Genomic DNA, 20,763 nt, shown 5'->3' with positions numbered 1-20,763 from the left:
AGGTGACTTACTCATAAGAGTACATGGTTTGTAAAAATAGGAATTATTGTCATTGATTGAGGACTTACTATGTTCCAGGCAATTTCTGGGAGGGGGATGTCCACAATAGCACATTATATAAAATCTTTACATCTAAAATGCCAGGGAAAGTGTTATCCGATTTTATAGATGAGCTAAGTAAGAGTTTGGGAGGCTGAACAATGGGCCATTGCCCCTCACTGCACATGTAGCAGAGCTGGCAGGCAAGCCCAGTTGTGTGCCATTGCAAGGTTTCAGGGTCTTCCCTCTGTTGCTTTTCTCTTACCTATATCTGCATTCATTCATTTAAAACACAACCTATTTAAAGGCATTTAAATAATGCAATGATTAAAAAGACATTAGCTGATTTCTCCCCCCCCCCCCCAATGTCATTATCCTCTTTTTTTTCTTTTCCTGAAAGGAGAAAGAAACATTAGCTTATTTTTTACACCCTAATTAACTGCTATGAGATTTTACCTGAAGAGATCCATAAGACCTCTAAGCGGACACCATTGATCCAACTACACTGCAGTGCTAGTTAACCTGGTCCCTACCGCCCACTAGGGGGCGTTCCAGCTTTCACGGTAGGCGGTAGTGGAGCAACCAAAGTATAAATAAAAAGATAGATTTAACTAGAGTAAGTTGTTTTATAAAGATTTATTCTGCCAAACTTAGCGAAAATCTGACATAAAGTACTTGGCAAGTAATTATTATTATATGTTTTAACTTACTGTAACTCTGCTTTATAAATTTTATAAAGTAAAGTTACTTCCCTACTTTATAAATCACCATTACTGTGGAACTGGTGGGCGGTTAGAAAATGTTACTACTAACAGAAATACAAAAGTGGGCGGTAGGTATAAAAAGGTTGACTACCCCTGAACTACAGTATCGTTATGTGCCTGTTCATATGCATGATGTTGGAGGGACGGGTTTGTTCCTGAGAATCACAGAGCCCTCCTCCACTGACTCCCTGGGTTCTGGTGGGCTCTCACGTGCAGCGCTTCCCACAAATGTCACCCCTGGCCTGTTATCATTTTTAATTGCCTACGGTGTGTTTCTTACTAGGAAAGTGCTCTGCAGTCAAGATCATTAGTGCTACCTTGAAGGAATCTCGGAAATTTGGTGAGTGAGCACAGCTCTACTCTGAGACAGGCAGGATAGGGGTTGCCTGTGCTCTGCCAAGGGCATAGGGCCGGGCAGAGACAGCATGACGCACTTTCAAAGAATCTACGGGAGCCCAAGACAGAACACAGAAGGTGAGGAAGAGGATCTGTGTGACAGGACAAGCAAGCACTCTGGGTCAGGAGGTCCTGAATTGCCAGACCATCTAAAACACCGAAATAGTAGCAATAACAATCATACACACATTCTACCTCGTTCCAGCAAACATCACTCAGCAACTTTGTGATCTTCAGTAAATCACGCAGCCTCTTTGAAACTCAGTTTTCTCATCTGGAAAGCAGGAGCAATGACCTCAAGTGACTGTTTTGAAAACGAAATGAGATGGTCTCAATTAAGACTCTTTTTGTTCCATGTGATAGAAACCCAATCAGAAGCAGATGAAGCAGAAAGAGTACTTAATTAAAAGTTTAAAAAAAGAAAAAAAAACTGTCTCTGCAGAACATGCACGCAGCTGGGTCTGAGGAAACCCTGGAACTAGAGGCCCAAGTGTCGTCTGGAATCTCTCTCCATTTCCTGTCGCCTCTTCTCCTCAGGAACCTGCAGTGGCCCTTCTCACTGCTGGTAAGTTGACGTGGCAGGACACAACCACCAATGGCCCCAAGGGTACATCCCCCTCCAACCCAGGCTAGGAGACAAACAAACTGATTGGTCCAAGGTCAAATCCCAGGCAAACCTGGGATTGGCCCAACTCATGTCACATGCCTACATCTAGACCAATCAGTTCTTTTTTGACATGAAGCAGTATCTTATTCTACTTATATAGCTGTCCCTGCGAGTAAGCCCAAAGATAAGGGGAAGTGGGTATTTTGTAGAAGAAAGAGGATGAATTACTAGAGAAGAGAGTTCTACCACAGGTGAAATAATTTGTATCCACTGCAACAGTATATGAAAAATAGTTATCACTACACCCAGCCCAGAATAGAGACATATATACATGGATATTTTTTTTTGTAAAATTGTAGATTTCTGCACATTTTGAAAGGCAATTATTTAAAAGCAAAATTAATACAGTATTATGTGTTACTTACAATGAATATAGATTATCGACTGTCAAAAATCAGAAGAGGACATAAATGTTGTTAACAATTAATGTTTAAAGACAATAGAAAGCCAACAAGTTGAAAAATAGGACTTTTTCCCTAACCCTAGAATCTTCTCCTGATCCTGAGAAGCCCACACCTTCTCCCATACGGCTCTTGCCTTCAGTTACTTTTCAGTCTTTAGTTGTTTCAATTAATTTCTTGGGTCCACCGCTGAGATTTTATCATTAAAGATCTAAGGGACTGTATAAAATATCCGAAACTACTTCAAAGAGCAATTGAACAACCTTGACACTACTCCAAGCTGGAGATGAAAAAAGCCAATTTCTGTTTTTCCCTTTTCCCCAAAAACACACAGAACAATTTTAGACAAGTCATTTGGGGTCCCTACGTCATCCATAAATCTGCCTGGTGGTAACGAGCCTACTTCTCTCTCAAGGTGAAGCCGGGAACATCAGTGAATTAAGTATAAATAGGCCCATTTAGGAGAAGTGGGGAAAAGCTGAAAAGCAGAGATTTCCCTTTCTTATCAGAATGTGAATTCCCACCCAGAAGAAGAACATGCTTTCTGTGTAAGACAGAGGAGTTATTTTGCTTGGATTAAGCTGTAGGAATCCAATTGCACTCTGGCAATAAACGCCAGGTCTGAGTGAGGGATCAAGTCAACATATTTTAGGTCTTAGAAAGAAAGTACTTTGTGCTACTTCCCAGAATCCCTTCTGGCTGATCTCAGCATATTGCTAATTAATTTCGGAAAGAACAGTTTCAGGACCTTTCAAATAGAATGATGAGAGAGAAGTGTGCCTACCAGGGTGAAAAAAAAAAAAAAAGAGATGTCGAAAGCCTCATCTTGCATTGGATTTTGTTACTGTGATAACATCCCCGTATAGGCAGGAGAAATTTAATTTATAAAGCAATAGTCTAAATGGTAGCTAAAAGGGGGGAATTCGCTGGTTTAGAAATGTAAGTTACCAGTTAAAGATTACTCCTTCACATTTGCTTTCAAATATGATTTTAAAAAGTCCATTAAGACATTACCATAATAATAATATTGTCTTGAAACAGAGTTCACAAAATCTACAGAACAAGCATAAATAAATAAATAAATAAATAAATAAATAAATAAATAAATAAATAAATAAATAAATGAAAATGGCTCCTAACTGGGCTGCGTGGTTACAGCTTAAATGAAACATAGGTTGATCAAAGACTCGAGCCACTTTAAAGTTTATTACACAAATGCTTACTTTTTGTCCTTTCAAAATTCTGTCAATTCATTTCTTGGTAGTTAGGATATTAAAATATGCAAATAAGCATGCGATAGTTGGTCGGTGCTAATCTTTTTGTAATAACAAATGTTCTCTCCCGACAGCCACCACTCCGCCTCTGCATGTCACCTTCACCCACGTGTCACAAAATGCTGAAGACAGTCGCTTTTTACTTGATTAAATTTTAGGAGGTTGAAGCTAGGCCAAAATCCTCACCCTACTCTTTCCTAAATACTTTTTCTCCTCTCTCTTAATTACATGGCTTTATACTGATTTACATGAATTTCAGCTTGTGAAATCATTGGTCTTTGCTGAATGCAAATGGGCACGTAAGTTTGCACAACTGATCTCTCATCATCTCTAACGGTACCTTTGAACAGTTCCTGAAATGTCTGTCTGAAATACTCCCAGCGCCAAGTGTCATCAAGAGATGTGGGATCACCCCGGGGAAACCCATTCTCAGTGATGTAAATTACAGGGTTATTATACGTATCCTGGAACCAGAGAGCAGAAGTTTTATTCCAAACAGATGTTAAAAAAAAAAAAAAAAAAAAGCTCATAACATCAGGTGCTTTATCCTCTATCTTCTCTAAGCTACAGCCCCAAACTAGTTTTCATCAAACTGCACTGACCCTATTAACTTAATTTTCTATGCTCTGATCTTTTATGACTAACAATGGAAAAGCAAAACTGTACAAATGTGCATGAAGACAGTCAAAGGACTCTTATTATAATGGGGAGACAGAAATATCTTTCCTCTATCAACACCTACTGATTGTCACTGCTCCTTAACCCTTTTTTCCCACCAGCAGCTGCACTCTCTACCCCCCCACCCTACAGAAGGGATCCTAAAAACCATTAACTTGAAACGTTCATTTCAGCTACCTGGATGCCATCCAGTATACCAGAGACCCAAGAATGATCCAGCTATTTCAACTCTCAATACGTCTGTTAAGAATCACAGTCATGACCCCAGCCTGGAAAATCTACCCAAGCTATTTCTGTGGCCAGAGCTGACTTTAACAGCTAGGAGTCCTAACTCTGCCTATGGTTTCAAAGACCTTTATCAACTATGTACCCCTCATTGGCTTATATCCTAACCTTCTCTTCCCAGGCCAACAAATGTATATGGTATTGCCTAAAATCATTCTTTTTTTCAGGTTCGGATACACCCATACATAGACCTGCCTTCGCATCTTTATGGATGTGGGGGTACGTGCAGACACAAACAAATGTCATTTACCTTAATGTATTTCAGTAGTTTCCATGTTCCCCATGGCATCACAGAGACCCAATCCAAACTTATCCAAGAAGGGAAAACCTTCAACCTCTGCATCCTGGTAAATACCCACTTCTCCTTTATGGTTCTCCTGGTGCCGGACAAGGTGACTTGAATAAGATTGCACAGCAACACCCTGGCCGGTTGGCTCAGTGGTAGAGCGTCGGCCTGGCGTGCAGAAGTCCTGGGTTCGATTCCCGGCCAGGGCACACAGGAGAAGCACCCATCTGCTTCTCCACCCCTCCCCCTCTCCTTCCTCTCTGTCTTTCTCTTCCCCTCCCGCCCCGAGGCTCCATTGGAGCAAAGATGGCCCGGGCACTGGGGATGGCTCCTTGGCCTCTGCCCCAGGCACTAGAGTGGCTCTGGTCGCAACAGAGCGACGCCCCAGAGGGGCAGAGCATCACCCCCTGGTGGGCGTGCCGGGTGGATCCCAGTTGGGCGCATGCGGGAGTCTGTCTGACTGTCTCTCCCCATTTCCAGCTTCAGAAAAATACAAAAAAAAAAAAAAAAAAGATTGCACAACAAAGAAATCAGCTGTCCCTTTGAGCCTTCCCTTCTCTTCTTCAGTGGATTCTGGAAGCCTTGATGATGCGTGGCCTTGCTTCTTACTCCTGGAGGCAATCTGGGACTTGACCACTTCCAGGTCATCACCATCCATCAGTACAGGTTCAGCGAAGAAATCCACCTGGGAAGCCATGGCTCTTCTAGCAGCCTCCTGGTCAGACTCTGAATCGGGATCTGCCGGCTCCACGCAGCCAACAAAAAGTCCTAGGGACATCATGGCCTTCTGCTTTCTCTGAAATCAGGAATCGTAGCTGCACCAGGCTCAGGAATGGGCCTCGACCAGATGATGAGCCGCCCAATAGCGCCCCGTTCTCAGGTGAGGTACACCAGGAGGGGGAATATACCAAAATCAGCAAGCAAACATATTCGGCTTACTTACGATGATCCACGGCTTGACCCGATCCTCACAGGTACTGAGGCAGAACCGGGTGTCCTCATCAAAGGGCTCAAGGGTGGCATCCAACAGCCAACCTCCTCGGTCCTCTAAGGCCCCAAGCAAGTCTAAGTGGTAGAGCGTCACAACGGGCATTACCTAGTTTGCTAACAAATTGCCAATGATCTTGTTGTAATAGTCAAGTAAAAGAAGATGTATAAGAAGAAAGTATTTTTAGTATGTGGGCAATACCTTTTAAAAGGGAGAGGTTCGGGGATAGTATCCTAAATAACCTTGGTTCAAAATAAGGTTACTTCTGACATATAGTCCATTAAAGGCTGAGAGGAAACATGAAGAACTCCAAGGAAGGTGGGTTAATGGGGAATGGGGCAGTGATGGGGTGATGTGATTGTGGGAGACGTCTGTTCTGAAAGGGACACTGCTGGGCAAGTGGCTATCACATAACTCTGTGTTATTGCTACACACGAAGTCATTTATATGCTTGTATGCAAGATTTGCCTTTTAACTTCAGTAGAATACAAACCCCATGATAGCAAAGAACTTTTATCTATTTTACCTCTGGGTTCCCCAAATCCTGGCTCAGTACCAAAAATTTTTTAGATAGTCAATAAATATTTGTTGAGTGAATGAAGAAAAAAAAGAAAAGCTCAATGATTTTATATATAAGGTTAAAAAAAAAATGGGACTGCCTTAGTCTGCTCCAGAACTATCAGTCTCAGAAGTCTAGGAACAATTATGCATTAAACATGGTCACGAGGTCAGCATCTTTCCGAAAACGTGGATCAGTGAGGACAATAAGGAATATTAGGTTGGGGTTGTCTGCTCTAAAATTCTGACAAAGTCCTTGAGAAAACACACCACCCCGGGCTCTGACTCGCAACTGACTCTCCAGCACTGCGTGAGACGAGAGAGCCCTCTCAGCATCGTGGCAGAGAGCAGAAGACTGTTACCAGGTTAGAGATGGTCTGCCTCAGAAACCAATGCCAAGAAGATGTTGGGTCCAAATTAATAATGCCTCTTCTCTTGGAAGAGACTTGCTGAGGAGGTGCTGATGTGAGTACTTTGTGTGATTCTGTGTCTAAGAGGCAGCCTACGCTTAAATGAAATAAGCTGTCCTTTCTTTTGAAAGGTTCCTTCCTGGATAGTAATTATAATTTCATATTGGAATTGTGTTTCATTCAGAAGTGGCCTAGGGAGAAGATTCCTTTCCCTTTTCTTTGACTTAGTAACTTTCAATTAAAAAGTAACAATGTAGACTTCTGTGTGTGTTTCCATCGATCATTCATTGATTCATTTCTTCAGAGCACATTTACAGAGAAGCTGCCATACGCTGAACCTGCAAACAGATTAAACACTGTCCTTGTCCTCAGGGAGCTTAAAGTCTAGTAGGGATTCCTGATAAAATTCATAAATAATTACAGGTCAGTATTCTTAGTAAAGGTGAAGTACAGAATATTATGCAAGCCTATGATAAAGACTACAAATCCCAAACTAAGGGCATTTGAAATTTTATTCTGAAAGAAATGTATCATGACTATTCATCAAAGTAAACAATGACACCGAGCTGCCTAAATTCTATGCCAACCCCTTCACTACAATCTCAGTGACCATGGGCAAGTTACGTCATCTTTGGGAATTATCGTTCACTTTCTGTCAAGTGTAAACAATAATAGAAGTTCACTTCCATAATTTTTATAAGAGTTTAATGAGTTAAAACATTGAACATGCTTAGCACAGTTTTGGGTATAAGATAAGGGATTAGTATAGGTTAGCGATCATTCTAATAATAATAATTATTGCTATTTTTGTCATTCATGACATCTCAGCTGACACTCAAAAGAAAAATAGAAATTACCCACACAGAACAAACAGAAAAGAGTGATTGAGGAAGAGAAAAAAAAGAAAACAAATGTCAAAAGACCGAAGGAGGCATGGAAATAAAAAATAAACTAACAAGCAAAAGAGAAACAAACTCTTACATAGAGAGCAGGCAGACAGCTGGGGTGGGGGTGGAGGGGTAGAACAAGAAAGGACGAACTGTCTCAGACAAGGACAACGGTGTGGTGGTCACTGGGGGGGTGCAGGTGGAGGAGGGTAAAGCGGAGAATAAATGGAGACGGACCCAGACCTGACTTGGGGAGTGGACGCACAACAGAGTATTACAGAATCGGGCACCTGCAACCTGTATAATTGTGTTAACCAGTGCTACTTCAATAAAATTCCATTTAAAATAAAGAAAAGAGGGTATCTGTTTACAGTCAGTTATTTCATTTGCAAACTGAAGGCACTGGAGTTAAACAGTTAGTATAATCTTTGCTAGGAGGCAAAATAACATCTTTTTGATCCGTGTTGCCCTGAGAATCGATGAACTGGCAGACTCTCCCAAGCTGGACCACCTATCCCAGTGCTGTGTGTTCTGAAATGCTTTCAATAAATACTTGCTTCAAAAAAAAAAAAAACAACAACAGAAAAAAAACCACCACCCAAATGTAAAGAGAGCTTGCTATAACCCGGGAGCCAGCCACCATGGCTGCCATCGGGCAGAGACTCAAAGGCTGCCAGGGAGGAGGGCAGGTTGTACAGTGCAGCACGGGGGGCTGTGTGCCATGCTGATTAGAGGTCGTTGGCACAGGGCCGGAGCGGGACCTCTCATGCCCCTGAACACACAGAAGCCGGCAGTGGTGACCAAGTCCCGACTGTTCCTTTGACTGCTACAGAGGTTTTAGTTTGCCCTCCTGGGCTTCTTATGTGGATCCATTTTATCATCATACGTGGCCTGACCATTGTTCATTTGCATTTTTATTCTCTTGGAAGAGTATGGATTTTTCTGGAAACTGAAAGTTCAGTGTAAGGAGAGCATATAATTCAGCAGAGAAGGAATAAGAATGGTGAGAGGTAATCAAGGTAAGCAGAAGTCACATTGTGCAAGGTCACGTTTGTCTGCCTGTCTGTCTATAAAAGTGGGTATTTTTAACAACGGCTCACTGATTTTGCAAAGTGTAACATAAAGTGCATCATGTAGAACAACTTCATATTTAGAAGACCCACTTGAATGCCATTAGTCACTTGGCAGACCAGTGGTTCTCAACCTGGGGTCGCGACCCCAGCGGGGGTCGAACGACCAAAACACAGGGGTCGACCCACAGGTTGAGAACCACTGTGGTAGACAAAATAAGCTCCCCACCCCCAAAGAAGTGCATGCCTTCATCCGTGGTCCATGTGAATGGGTTACCTTGCATCGCAAAAGGGGCACTATCCGTAAAAACTATTAGAGTGGGTTTCTGCTATTGTTCACACTTGATACCGAAAGGGAAAGACAATTCAGAAAGATAAAATCACTTGCCCAATGTCATTGTGATAGTAGTGAAGGGAATTAGCACACGTGATTAAGGTTAAGGATTTTGAGATGGAATGATTGCTCCAAACTGTTCAGTTTGGGGCCAGTCTAACCACATGAGTCCTTAGAAGAGAAAAAGGACGGCAGAGGAGTGGGTTAGGAGAGACAGGAGAGATGACAGCATAAGAAGGGCTTAACCCATTATTGCTGACTTTGAAGATGGAGGAAGGAAGCCAGGAGCCGAGAAATGCAGGTGGCCTCTAGAAGCTAAAAACGGCCCTCAGCTGACAACCATCCAGGAAATAAAGACTTCAGTCCTACAACCACAAGGAATTACATTTTAACAACCTGAATGAGCCAGGAAAACAGACTCTCCCCTAGTTCCTTCAGAAAGAAACGCAGCCCTGTAGTCACCTTGGTGAGACCTGTCCCCGGCTTCTGACAAACAGAACTCAAAGCTGATACATTTGTGGTGTTGTAAGCAGCAAAGCTGTTGGTGATTTGTTACAGCATCAACGGAAAAACTCATACACTCACTAAAATTTATAAAGGCTGCTATTTCTCTCTTAATGAAAGAGTATTCCACTATTCCGTCTCTGGACCTCTGGAAAACCACACATCCTCATTTGTCACATGGGATCATCTAAGCGGGTATAACGAAATCACTTTGGAATTCATATGTGCTAATGTTCACAAAGCCAATTTCTCCTATTGGCTTTGCATATAAAAAATATCAGCTTTTTTTTTAAAAAAATTGCATTTATACTTAAGCCCAAAAGGTGGATATTTTTATCCTCAATAAACATAAGGAAAAACTGAGATTTAGAGAGTGTCAACTGGACTTAAAGTGCCAATGCTGTCATAGGGCACAGCCAACATTTAAACCCAATGTGTTTCACTACAAAGACTGACCACCAGGCATTCCCAAACTACAGCCCGCAGGCCGCATGAGGCCCCCTGAGGCCATTTATCTGGCCCCCTGCTGCACTTCTGGAAGGGGCACCTCTTTCATTGGTGGTCAGTGGGAGGAGCACTGTATGTGGCGGCCCTCTAACAGTCTGAGGGACAGTGAACTGGCCCTCTGTGTAAAAAGTTTGGGGACCCCTGGTCCGTTTCTCCCACTTAGTAATGTTTCAGAGCCAGCGATGGGGTGACTGTTTTATTAACCTTAACCTTAACAACTTTGGAGCTGACTCACAGATTAGATTTTTTTTTCCTTTTCTCTTTTTTTTTTTTTTTTTTGAAGAATCGATTTATCTACTGTAAGCATCATTAAATATGGCACAATCATTAATGATGGCAATCAATGCAATTCAAACAACATGATAATCCTCAGTTGAATTGAAGATAAAAAAAAATTAAGTAAATTTTTTGCTCACTCATCAGCACGGCAGAGCACCAAAGCATTGCATAATTAATATTTAACATCCCACAATGGAGCATTTTATTTCTGGTTTGTATCATTTATTCAGTGCTGTAATAAAACTTTCCCATGAAGCAGTGGTGTGAGGTTTTTATGAGTCGAGCTTCCGAGTCAGACAACTCAGTCAAAAAATCCTGGACAAATCCCTTAGGCTCTCTACACCCCAATATCTTCATCTGTAAAAGAAGAATATTAATAGTGCCACCTCGTGAGTGTTGTAAGTATCGAACAAGGAAAATTCATCAAAGGGTTCTTGAGCTTTGCCAGACTGGTACAATTCTCGGCATACATGTGTATTTTAAAATGATCAACTGTTACCAATCTAGGACTGTGAAACTTTACCTGTTCCTTGGATCCCATTCTGCACCTGGATATTAGAAAAGGATCGATTATGTTAAGTATTGAAACTTTCATAGCTTTCTTACATTGTTCCTAACATCTTCTCTGTTTTAATTACAACTATTTCTTTTTATTTGATCTTAAAAAATATGAAGCATCTTTGCATTAAAGGCCTTTTGGATATAGAAAAACAAAAACCCACTTGGATTAAATCAAATCTAAAGGCGGCAGGGAAGGCTGGTGGCTGGTGGGAATGGGTTGCCATGAGCATTCTTTCAAATGCTCAAGAGTTATCACGTAGCCAATAACAGAAAATGATTGCAAATGGAGCTCAAGGGACCTGAAGCTGGGAGCTGAGAAAATCTTTGCATCGCAGGAAATGCTGGCCTCTCCCACCCCCACTTTTCTTGATACAGCTACGGCATGCCTGTCTTTTCTTGCAGAACCAGTTTTCTTTATGCAGCCAATTTGACATGGTCTCAAAACAGGCATCTCACCTGCCAAGGTCAGCCACCAATCATCTCAGCCTCTTGGCTCTTCTATTCCAAACATCTGAGGGGAAGTGGGGGGCAGAGGCAAGAGGATCTTTTTCAGTGAGGTTACACAAATAAAAAGTCACAAAGAAGTCTCTCCCTCACCCAGCAAGCTGTGACCAAGAAGAGTGGAACAAGACTGTGTAGAACAAAGAAACTAGGAAAATTTCTTGAGAAAAGAATGTGGCTAGAACTTGCAAAAATGATGTCTCATCATAGGAAATAACTAAACTGGAATCTCCCTAGGCAAGCTATATATAAATCCATTAGTGTAGAATTAACTTTAGTACAAACGTGAGATATATGATACCTGTCTAAGTCCGCTGCTCTCTACAACTCACACCACCGATTTCTCTCATAGCCCCGGGTTCTCCTGGCCCACCACTTATATTAGTTTCCTATTGGTGCTATAACCAACCAGTACAAACTCTGAAGCCTGAAACAACAAATGTATTATCTTACAGTCCTGGGCATCAGATATTCGAAATGGTTCTCACTGAGCTAAAATCAAGATGTCACTGGGGCTGCATCCCTTCTGGAGGTTTTCAAGGAGAATTCATTCCCTGGCCTTCTCCAGCATCGAGGCTGCCTTCATTCCTTGGCTTGTGGCCTCTTCCTTCACCTGCAAATCCAGTACTGCTATATCTTCCCTCCTTTCAGAGCTCTGCTTCAGTCCTTCTATCTTCTCTCTCTCTCCCTGGTCCTATTGCCTCCCTCACATACGGATTCACATGACACTGGAAACATCCAGATAGTCCAGGATGATCTCCCCATCACAAGATCCTTAACTTAATCACATCTGCAAAGTCCCTTTTACCAGATAACATATGAACAGTTTCTGAGGATCAGGAACTGAGTAAATTTATGGGGGTTGAAGACTGCCGCCCTGTCAAATACAGAGTAAGAGATTGATGAAGGTTTCTGTTGTTAATTTATTTAGTTAACATTTCTTCTAAGTGTGCCTATGGTTTAAATCTTAAAGTGAACAAGAAATTCTACATAAGCATTCCTTTTTCTTTTATTTCCAATACTTGAGTCTTCCACTCATCCCCTGAAACTTACACTTGTGGCAGATATGAAAATGCACTTGAACGTTTGAGAAATACAGAAATATGTGATTTCCCTTGCCAGCTCAATCTCTTCTTGTTAAACCTTGAAAACTTGACATTTGAAAGAGAAAAGACTGTGTAACGATTCCATTTCGTGAAATATTCTTCCAATTTAGCCACCTAGGACTTTTTAAGCTTTCAAATGTCTTCTTAACCAAGCTTTAACATAGGGAGTCAAACACACAAACAAGGGGACGCCTTGGAAAGAACAGTGACAAGGATTTCCAATTCTTTACATGCTCTTTGAGAAAATATTTAAACAGGAAAAAAAAAAAAAGGATGGCCTTTCTGAGTTAAAACAGTTCCAATTGCTTCAACAGATCACCGCACAAGACTGAGCACCTGCTTATTGAAATTCTGCCTCTTGGAAGGACCGCCGGTGCCCTCTTGCTCATGGAAAAGTCTGTGATATTAATCAGCTATGGTTTTACAAACGCTGGGCAGACACAGAGAGCTCCGTGCGGAGGGCACCTGATCCCCACGCGAGATCTGTACGAGTGGTCTGCCGGCCCTGTTCCGGGGGCCCCCGGGACCCTAGTGCCGCCCCCACCACGCTCTGCCCCGCTTCTCTGCTTCCTGCTCTTGGACGGCTGATCTACGGTGTCTTCTCTGAACTTCTGCACACCTTACGCTGGATTTACATAGCTTGATATATCAGCATTGGTACAGGTTCATAATCCTTTATCTGAAAAAATCATTGGTGGCCAATGTGTTTGAAATTTTTGGATATTAGCAAAGGAAATGCCATGTATTAAGCTTAACACCCCTTGTGGTGTCTGAATCAGTATCCCTTAATATATAAATATCCTCACCAAGCGGAATAAACCGAGATGATAAAAGTCTTTCGCATCCATTTAGAGCAGCTTTTGCTGCCAAGTTAGTTTTAGAACTAAACGTGCTAAAAAAAAAAAAAGGATTCGGTATTCAGAGACTTTCGGATTTTAGAATTTCAGATAAGGAATCATGGACTTATATGACAAGCTGCTGAGTTGTTTATGTTTTTGTTCTGCTTTTAATTCTTCTGTTTTTTTTTTGTTTTGTTTTGTTTTACCTACCAAGTGAAAACCCCAAACTCCTAGGATCACAAACTAGAACCAGGGAGAGACTTGGAGTGATGGGGTGTCTTCCCTTTCACTTTACCAACAAGGAAACTGTGACGCAATGAACGCAAGTCACTTGGCGAGGGCACAGAGGGGTCTAGACTAGACACGAGCTTTGTGACCTCAGACAGGCTTAGATTGAATCAGCCCTAACAGAACTTGTCATCTTAGCAAATGTATGCCCAAACTTACATCCAAATTGCCACGGTACCCTCTGTTCGGAGAACCCACTCACTTATAGGAGCTACTAGGAGCATTAAATCAACAAGAGCAGGTACGAGGTGGGCACAGTGAGTTGCTCATAGTACATATTCAATAAAATGTACGGTGTACATTCCTGTCCTTAGAGTGATCTTTATGATTGTTATTTAAATAATTCAGTTAAATTCAGCAACTGTTTACGAAACGCCTCCCTGCAGGGCACTGGTCAAGGTGGCAGGCGTGAGTGAGCCAGGCGAAGTCGCCTCCGGTCACACCACGAGCGACGAGAGAGGCTGTCTTGTGTACCTGGTATAGCGCCTGGCGCACCTGTCACACGGGCACCTAAGCCATGTTTGTTCCACTGCATTCAGCTCATGCGTTCACCGTCTAACAGGATATATAATAAAACCAAGAGCGGAGACTACGAGGTATATACCCCAAGGGTTTTACAAAGTGCTATGAAAACAGAAATAAGATTTGTCTTGAAATAGGAGAAGATTTAAAAAAAGAAGGAAATATTAGTGCTCAGCCTTAACGGGAAGAGAGACATTCAGGGGCCCAGCTGAGAGCTAAGGAAAGGCCCTGGCAAGCAAAAGGAAGAACTTAAGAAAGCTCCAACCGAGGTGGAAAAGTAGGTAGACTATGTCATAAGTGCGAGGCTGTGTGCTCAGGGAATGGTGTGGGTCGTACGCATGGGGTGATGTCAGCTTGTAATGAGCCACAGGTAAATTAAGACCAAGTCAAGTAACATCTGGAATCATATACGAAAGAGCATAGACTGTACATTGAGGCTTGGGGTGAATAACATTTTTTAGGCTGTTTTGGTTTTAGCACAGATGATGTAAGACAAATGACTTGGACCAAGCTTTAGAAAAATAGCTGTTGGTAGCATTTTGTATAAAGAATTTAAACAAAAAACAGGAAGAGAGAATGAAAGTAGATAGACCTGTCAAGTGTATATCAAAAAGTCCTTGATGAGAATGATGAAGACCTAAACTAGGGCAAGGCCAGAGCAGGTGGCTAGGAGGGGAGAAGCCAAAGAGACACAGAGTTGAATGGATCATCTTTGGCTGCTAATTAGATATAGAAAACAAAGAAAAGAGTCAAAGGTTACTTAGTTTTTAGACCTTGGGGATATGCTGGTGGCAGAGAGAAGAGAGGCGAATAGATAGTAGATTAAGAAGGTAGATCAGTATGAGTTTATTTTAAAACTGAACAACAAATTACCTTGTTCAAAATCACAAAATAAAACTGGCCAGTAATGTCAAGAAAGTCGACATTCCAAAAACAGCAGTTACTCACGGTGCTAATATCTTTAGAATCAAGCAATGAAGCTGGTAAACTTGTGTTGTTCCCATAGAACGGAGGCTACTCTAAGGCCATAGATGACATGTGAGTCTATGAGTTGTGGCTCCGTGGCACAAGGGAGAGATCCTACCTGACATAAAATGAGCGTTACAAGTGCACAAGTCTACCTAGAAGCTGTTATCCTATATTGTTCTTACTATGATATATACGCAATCAGATTACTCACTCGGATAGAACCCCTTAGTATCAATGAAGATTCTTTAGGCTGGAAGCATGCTGAGGCAAGCAGCTGCCTTCGTGCGGGTTCCTACAAGAGCCCATCTTGCACGTGGAAGACTCCAGATTTAATGACTCCTTAAATTTTGCAGCTTTGGCACCTCCCTTGCCTCAGCTAGTCCCAGCTCTGGAAATAGCGTAAAATCTCTTCCAAGACAAAGTAGCAATAAAGGTTCTTTATCAAGAAGCCATTGAGTTGTAGTACAGAGGTCACAATACTTTCCTGTGAAGAACCAGATAGTAACTATTTTAGGCTCTGTAGGCTACACGGTCTCAGCCCCAGCTACTCAATCCCGCCACTAAAGTGGGACAGAAGCCATAGACAACATATAATGATGGGACGTGGTGGCGCTGTGATATAACTCTGTTGACAAGAACAGGTGGCAGGCGACATTTGGCCTTCAGCTCATCATTTGCCAACCCTGTGGTGTGGAAGGAGGTAGCCAGACCTTTGATTCAGCTTGCAGACCCACCAATTACAAAATATCTGGATGTGGGCATGCACCTCAATAAAACGTGGTCATCCTATCCTATAGAATATATATATATAATGCCTCATAAATAAGCATCTTTCAAATAGGTCATACTATTTTGAATTACAAGGCATAATACAAATAATAGCTAACACTTATTGAATCATTTTATGGTGTACCAGCAAGTATAATGACTATAAAGATTATTTCATTTAATCTTCCAACAACTCTCTGCAGTAGGAGCTATTATAGTATCCCTTTCTACTTGTAGGGAAACTGAGGCACCAAGAGACACTTCCATAGCCAGGACGTGACGTAGCTGGTACTTAGCTCCCAGTAAGGGGACTCCGAATTCCTCAGCGCTCACCCCTGTGCTAGTCAATTAGCTCCATTAGTTCAGTTCCTATTGAAATGCTCAGAAGCCTTTCAAGTTCTCCAGGGCTTTTCATAGCTCATCCCAGTGTAATACAATAGAAAGTAATTTATACACAACTTTTGAAAATTCACCTTTGGGTTAACACTCAAATAATGCCTTCTATAAATAAAACACTATTCCACCCCTCTTTCTGCCAATCTACCTCCCCCCTCCCAACAAAGATTCTGCAGTTAAGGGAAACCAGAATATTATTGAGAAAGCTAATGCAAGCCCATTTCAAAAACAATGTTTCCCATAATCACTCCAAAAACCTGCACTTTCAAAGCTATACTGCAGAATAGCATACTGGATTAATTATGCCAGGCTGCAGCAATAACCTTGAATTAAAGTTGCAACCTTCTATTTTTAAGAAACACTTGCCTTTCTGCTTGATGAAACCTGTCGTCCCATCAGGTAACAGACGTGACCAGGAAAGAGAGAAGCGGTAATGAGTCAATCCAAGCTGTTTGATACATTTCAAATCTTCCTCCCACAGAGTGTAGCTGCCACAAGCTACATCGCCAGTTTGGTTCTTGAAAGCTCTCTCTCCTCCCTGATGGGTGAATGTGTCCCAGACACCAGGGCCTTTTCCATCTGCATCCCAGCCTCCTGAGAAAAAAGAAGAAAATGAAACAGTTACACTCTTGACATCAAGGGGCATATGTGGAATGTAAATATTTGTTGCCAAAAGAACATACCTCATTAACTCAATGCACCCTGTTTATAGCTTTAAAATACGCCTTTGAAATAGCATGCATGAGCAGGTTATGTGTTTTGCTGTCCTTGACCCCTGGAGCTGAGTGGAGGCACATGAAAAATTCCTGCATAATGCTGACACATAGCAGGATCTCCTGGTTCATTATCTGAAGATCTCCCAGCTGGTCAACAGAGGCAGGCTCTAGCTTACCTTGTCTGAGCTGAAAGCATCTCCTTGTGAATTTCTCTTGGCCATGAATGACAGCCTGGTCCTTGATACGCATGACCAAGTCCCGAGATCTTATCTTTGGCCCTCTGCACTTGAAGCCTATTCTCCCGTTATTTAGTTATTTACGAATGGAGCCTTGTGATGGTCTGGTCAGTTATTTGTGGGTAAGTTGTTGGTTGCTACCATTGCTGATAGAATAGCAGTGTCTCACATTCATTCATCCATACAGCGTTAGGTGCTATGTGTCAGGCACTGTGCTAAGCACGGGAGCCTCTCTGATGTGCTTCCTGTCCTTGGGGAATTTAGCTACAGGCAATTGTGACCTAGCCAACTTTAAGGCCAACTTTAAGGCCTTTGCAAGATAACTAGGAAGTGATGTTTATCTATATGTGGGCTCAAGACAGAAGTCTCTTAGAGAAGTGACTTCTAGACGGAACCCGGAACATAAAGGAAAGGGAGGAGCACCAGGGCAGACTGCTTGGACATGGGGGTGGGGAAAAATAGAGAAAAGAAAAATTAGGATTTGGCTAAGCTCAGGTGTGAGGAAATGCTGCACATTAGAAGAAGAAAAAAAAAGAAAGTAAAAATTGCATTAGATTTGGAATACCTGTTCAGATAGAGATTTTGTTTAAAGAGGTAGTTAGAATCTATTTTATGGGATAAAGGATTAATTTTTAAAATCTCATGACTCCCTAATTCCACTTCAAGATGCATACCCTGCAGACACACTCATATATTTTCACAAAGAGATTATATGAGGCAGAGAAGTCCATAATATATTGAGGCAGAAAAGTCTATAACAGCAAAATCCTGGAAACAACTTACATTCTATCAACAGCAGAGCAGATAATCAATTCAAGGTGTATCGATAGAGAAGAAATGCTAATCAACAGGGAAAATGAATGAATCAGAGAACAGATAACCCTCTGTGATGGTCTGAACGTTTGCACCCCCTCCAAAATTTGTGTGTTGATATCCCCCTGCCCAAGGTGATGGTATCAGGAAGTAGGTCTTTGGGAGGTCATCAGGTCAGAAGAGTAGAACCCTACTGGATAGCATGCGTGCTTTTACAAGAGACCCTGCAGAGCCCCCGGCTCCTCTGCAACGTGAGGATACACGTCTGGGAAAGAAGGCCCTTAGCCGGCCATACAGCGATCTGATCTCAGACTGCCAGCCGGCAGAACTGTGAAGTCCCCTCAAAATTATAATGTTAAAACAGCAGCAACAAAAACAATCAAGATTCAAAAGAATGTATACAGGGATGAATAAGTAAAATTGAGAAGTTTTGAGGGCAATGACTCTATTTTGTATGAGACAGTAATGATCGTTACATGTCACGATATGTCTGTCACAACCACAGATGTGAACTCTCGTGAGTAGTAAGAATCGATATTCCCTCATGAGCTGCACCAAATGCCCCACACTAACGCAAGAAGTTAATAGTGGAGTAATTGGGGGAATGGGTTCTATGGTAACTTTCTGTGATTTCTGCTCAGTTTTTCTATAAACCTAAAAGTGCTCTAAGATAATAGACTTTAGCTTGGTATTTTAATTAATGTATCAATTGATTGATTTGAGAGAGACAGAGAGAGAGAGAAAGAGAGGAAAATCGATCTGCTGCTCCACCCGTTATACATTCTTTGCTTGCTTCCTGTATGTGCCTTGACTGGGGATTGAACCTGAAACCTTGACACTCTAACCAATTGAGTTATCTGATCAGGGCTAGTCTGTTTTATATATTTAAAAATATGTAAGACAATCCATTACATATTAACATATACATATAAAGTATATAAAGTAAACATATAGCAACATGCCTGAAAATTAGAAAATTGGGTTGGTGGTGACATTTGATTCCCCAGAGCCCACACTCTTAACCGTTATGCCAGATAAGGAAACTAAATAAATCAAAAGGAGAACAGAAAATGAGAAAAAAAATAAACATATAAATGGTAAGAAAAATTAAAGCATAAAGTAACACGGTAAGACAAGGTATAAATTATCACTTATAACAATACAAATCAATAGACTGAACTCTCCAGGTAAAAGAAAAATATGGTCAGACTAGATTTTTTAAGAAATTCAGTGACATGGGCCCTGGCCGGGTGGCTCAGTGGTAGAGCATCGGCCTGGCGTGCAGAAGTCCCAGGTTTGATTCCGGCCAGGGCACACAGGAGAGGCGCCCATCTGCTTCTCCACCCCTCCCCCTCTCCTTCCTCTCTGTCTCTCTCTTCCTCTCCCGCAGCCGAGGCTCCACTGGAGCAAAAGATGGCCTGGGCGCTGGGGATGGCTCCTTGGCCTCTGCCCCAGGCGCTAGAGTGGCTCTGGTGGCGACAGAGTGATGCCCTGGATGGGCAGAGCATTGCCCCCTGGTGGGCAGAGCGTCGCCCCCTGGTGGGCGTGTCGGGTGGATCCCGGTCAGGCACATGCGGGAGTCTGTCTGACTGTCTCTCCCCGTTTACAGCTTCAGAAAAATACAAAAAAAAAAGAAATTCAGTGACATGTTGTGTAGCAATTCATCTAAGACATAAGAATATAGACAAATAAAAGTCAAAATATGGTATAAAAGCTCTCCCTACCACCCCCACCCCCACCCCCACAAAAAGCAGAGGACTTCAAGGGAGAAAGCAGTAGTGAGACAATGTGGCCACTATATAATCACAACACTGTTTTAAATGTGTACACACCTAGAACCTGTCTTCAAAATATGTGGATCAAGAATGGACCCGCCTGAAAAGCAACATTGACAAGCCCACCTCGTAATGGGAGAGTTTAATTAATGAGAGCTTTACCAAACACTTAAAAAAACAAAACAAAAAACTTACCCTTGCACAAATTACTCCAGAAAATAAAAAGGGAAGAATTCCTTAACTCATTTTATGGGGCTAGAATGACCTTGATACCAAAACCTCTCTCAGTAACTGAGAAAAGAGAGACGGCAACAAGCTTGATTTAATTGATATAAATGACACTGCTCAATAATGAATACCACAACTGAAGATTGTATTCTGTTCTTTTCAAACAGATAAAAATCATTATAAAAGTTGAGCACAAACTGATCCATATATAAAGACTCCATATATTTCAAAAGGTTGAAAAAATGCATAGGGCAATCCCTAATAAATTCTGTTAGAGGTGAATGTCTAAAGAACATTATAAACCCCAGAGTTCAGATATCTGCAAAGGTACATCGGAATAACTTAAGGGTTAAAGAAGACATAATAGTGACCACTAGAAACTATTAAAAAACTAAATAGCAAAATATAAATATTAAGACATTTTGGCATCTAGCTTAAGACATTTAGAGAGAAACCTTTAAGGCACATACTAGAATGGAAGCAAGCCTCAGAGTTAGTGAGATAAATGTGTTGTCACCTAAACGATGTAAAGAAGAAAGAGGAAGAGAAGGAAGAAGGAAAAGAGGAGGAGAGAAGAAGGAGGAGGAAACAGAAGGTGACAGAAACAGGAAAACAATATAAGGCAAGGTCAGAAATAATAAAATAGGAAAAAAAGCAGCATAGAGAGGATTATCAGAAGCAAAAGGTAGTTTTTAGAAAAGTCTAACAAAATATAATA

The 20,763-nt window shown here is 41.7% G+C and overlaps 1 protein-coding gene across 1 annotated transcript in view; it reads right to left on the bottom strand.

Annotated features, from left to right (window-relative positions):
- Nucleotides 1–17,242, bottom strand: part of LOC136406446 (cytosolic beta-glucosidase-like) — a 94,433-nt gene extending 77,191 nt beyond the window's left edge. The window contains exons 1-2 of the mRNA XM_066386523.1: nucleotides 17,170–17,242; nucleotides 16,644–16,871 (exon numbers count right to left, since the gene is read on the bottom strand). Coding sequence (XP_066242620.1) covers nucleotides 16,644–16,871; nucleotides 17,170–17,242 — 301 coding nt within the window. The remainder of the gene's footprint in view (nucleotides 1–16,643; nucleotides 16,872–17,169) is intronic.
- Nucleotides 17,243–20,763: the final 3,521 nt, after the last annotated feature.

This window comes from Saccopteryx leptura, chromosome 5, assembly GCF_036850995.1.
Source record: "Saccopteryx leptura isolate mSacLep1 chromosome 5, mSacLep1_pri_phased_curated, whole genome shotgun sequence".
NCBI lineage: Eukaryota > Metazoa > Chordata > Mammalia > Chiroptera > Emballonuridae > Saccopteryx > Saccopteryx leptura.
Note: the sequence above shows the minus strand (reverse complement) of the source record. Positions and strands in the feature narration are given on the sequence as shown.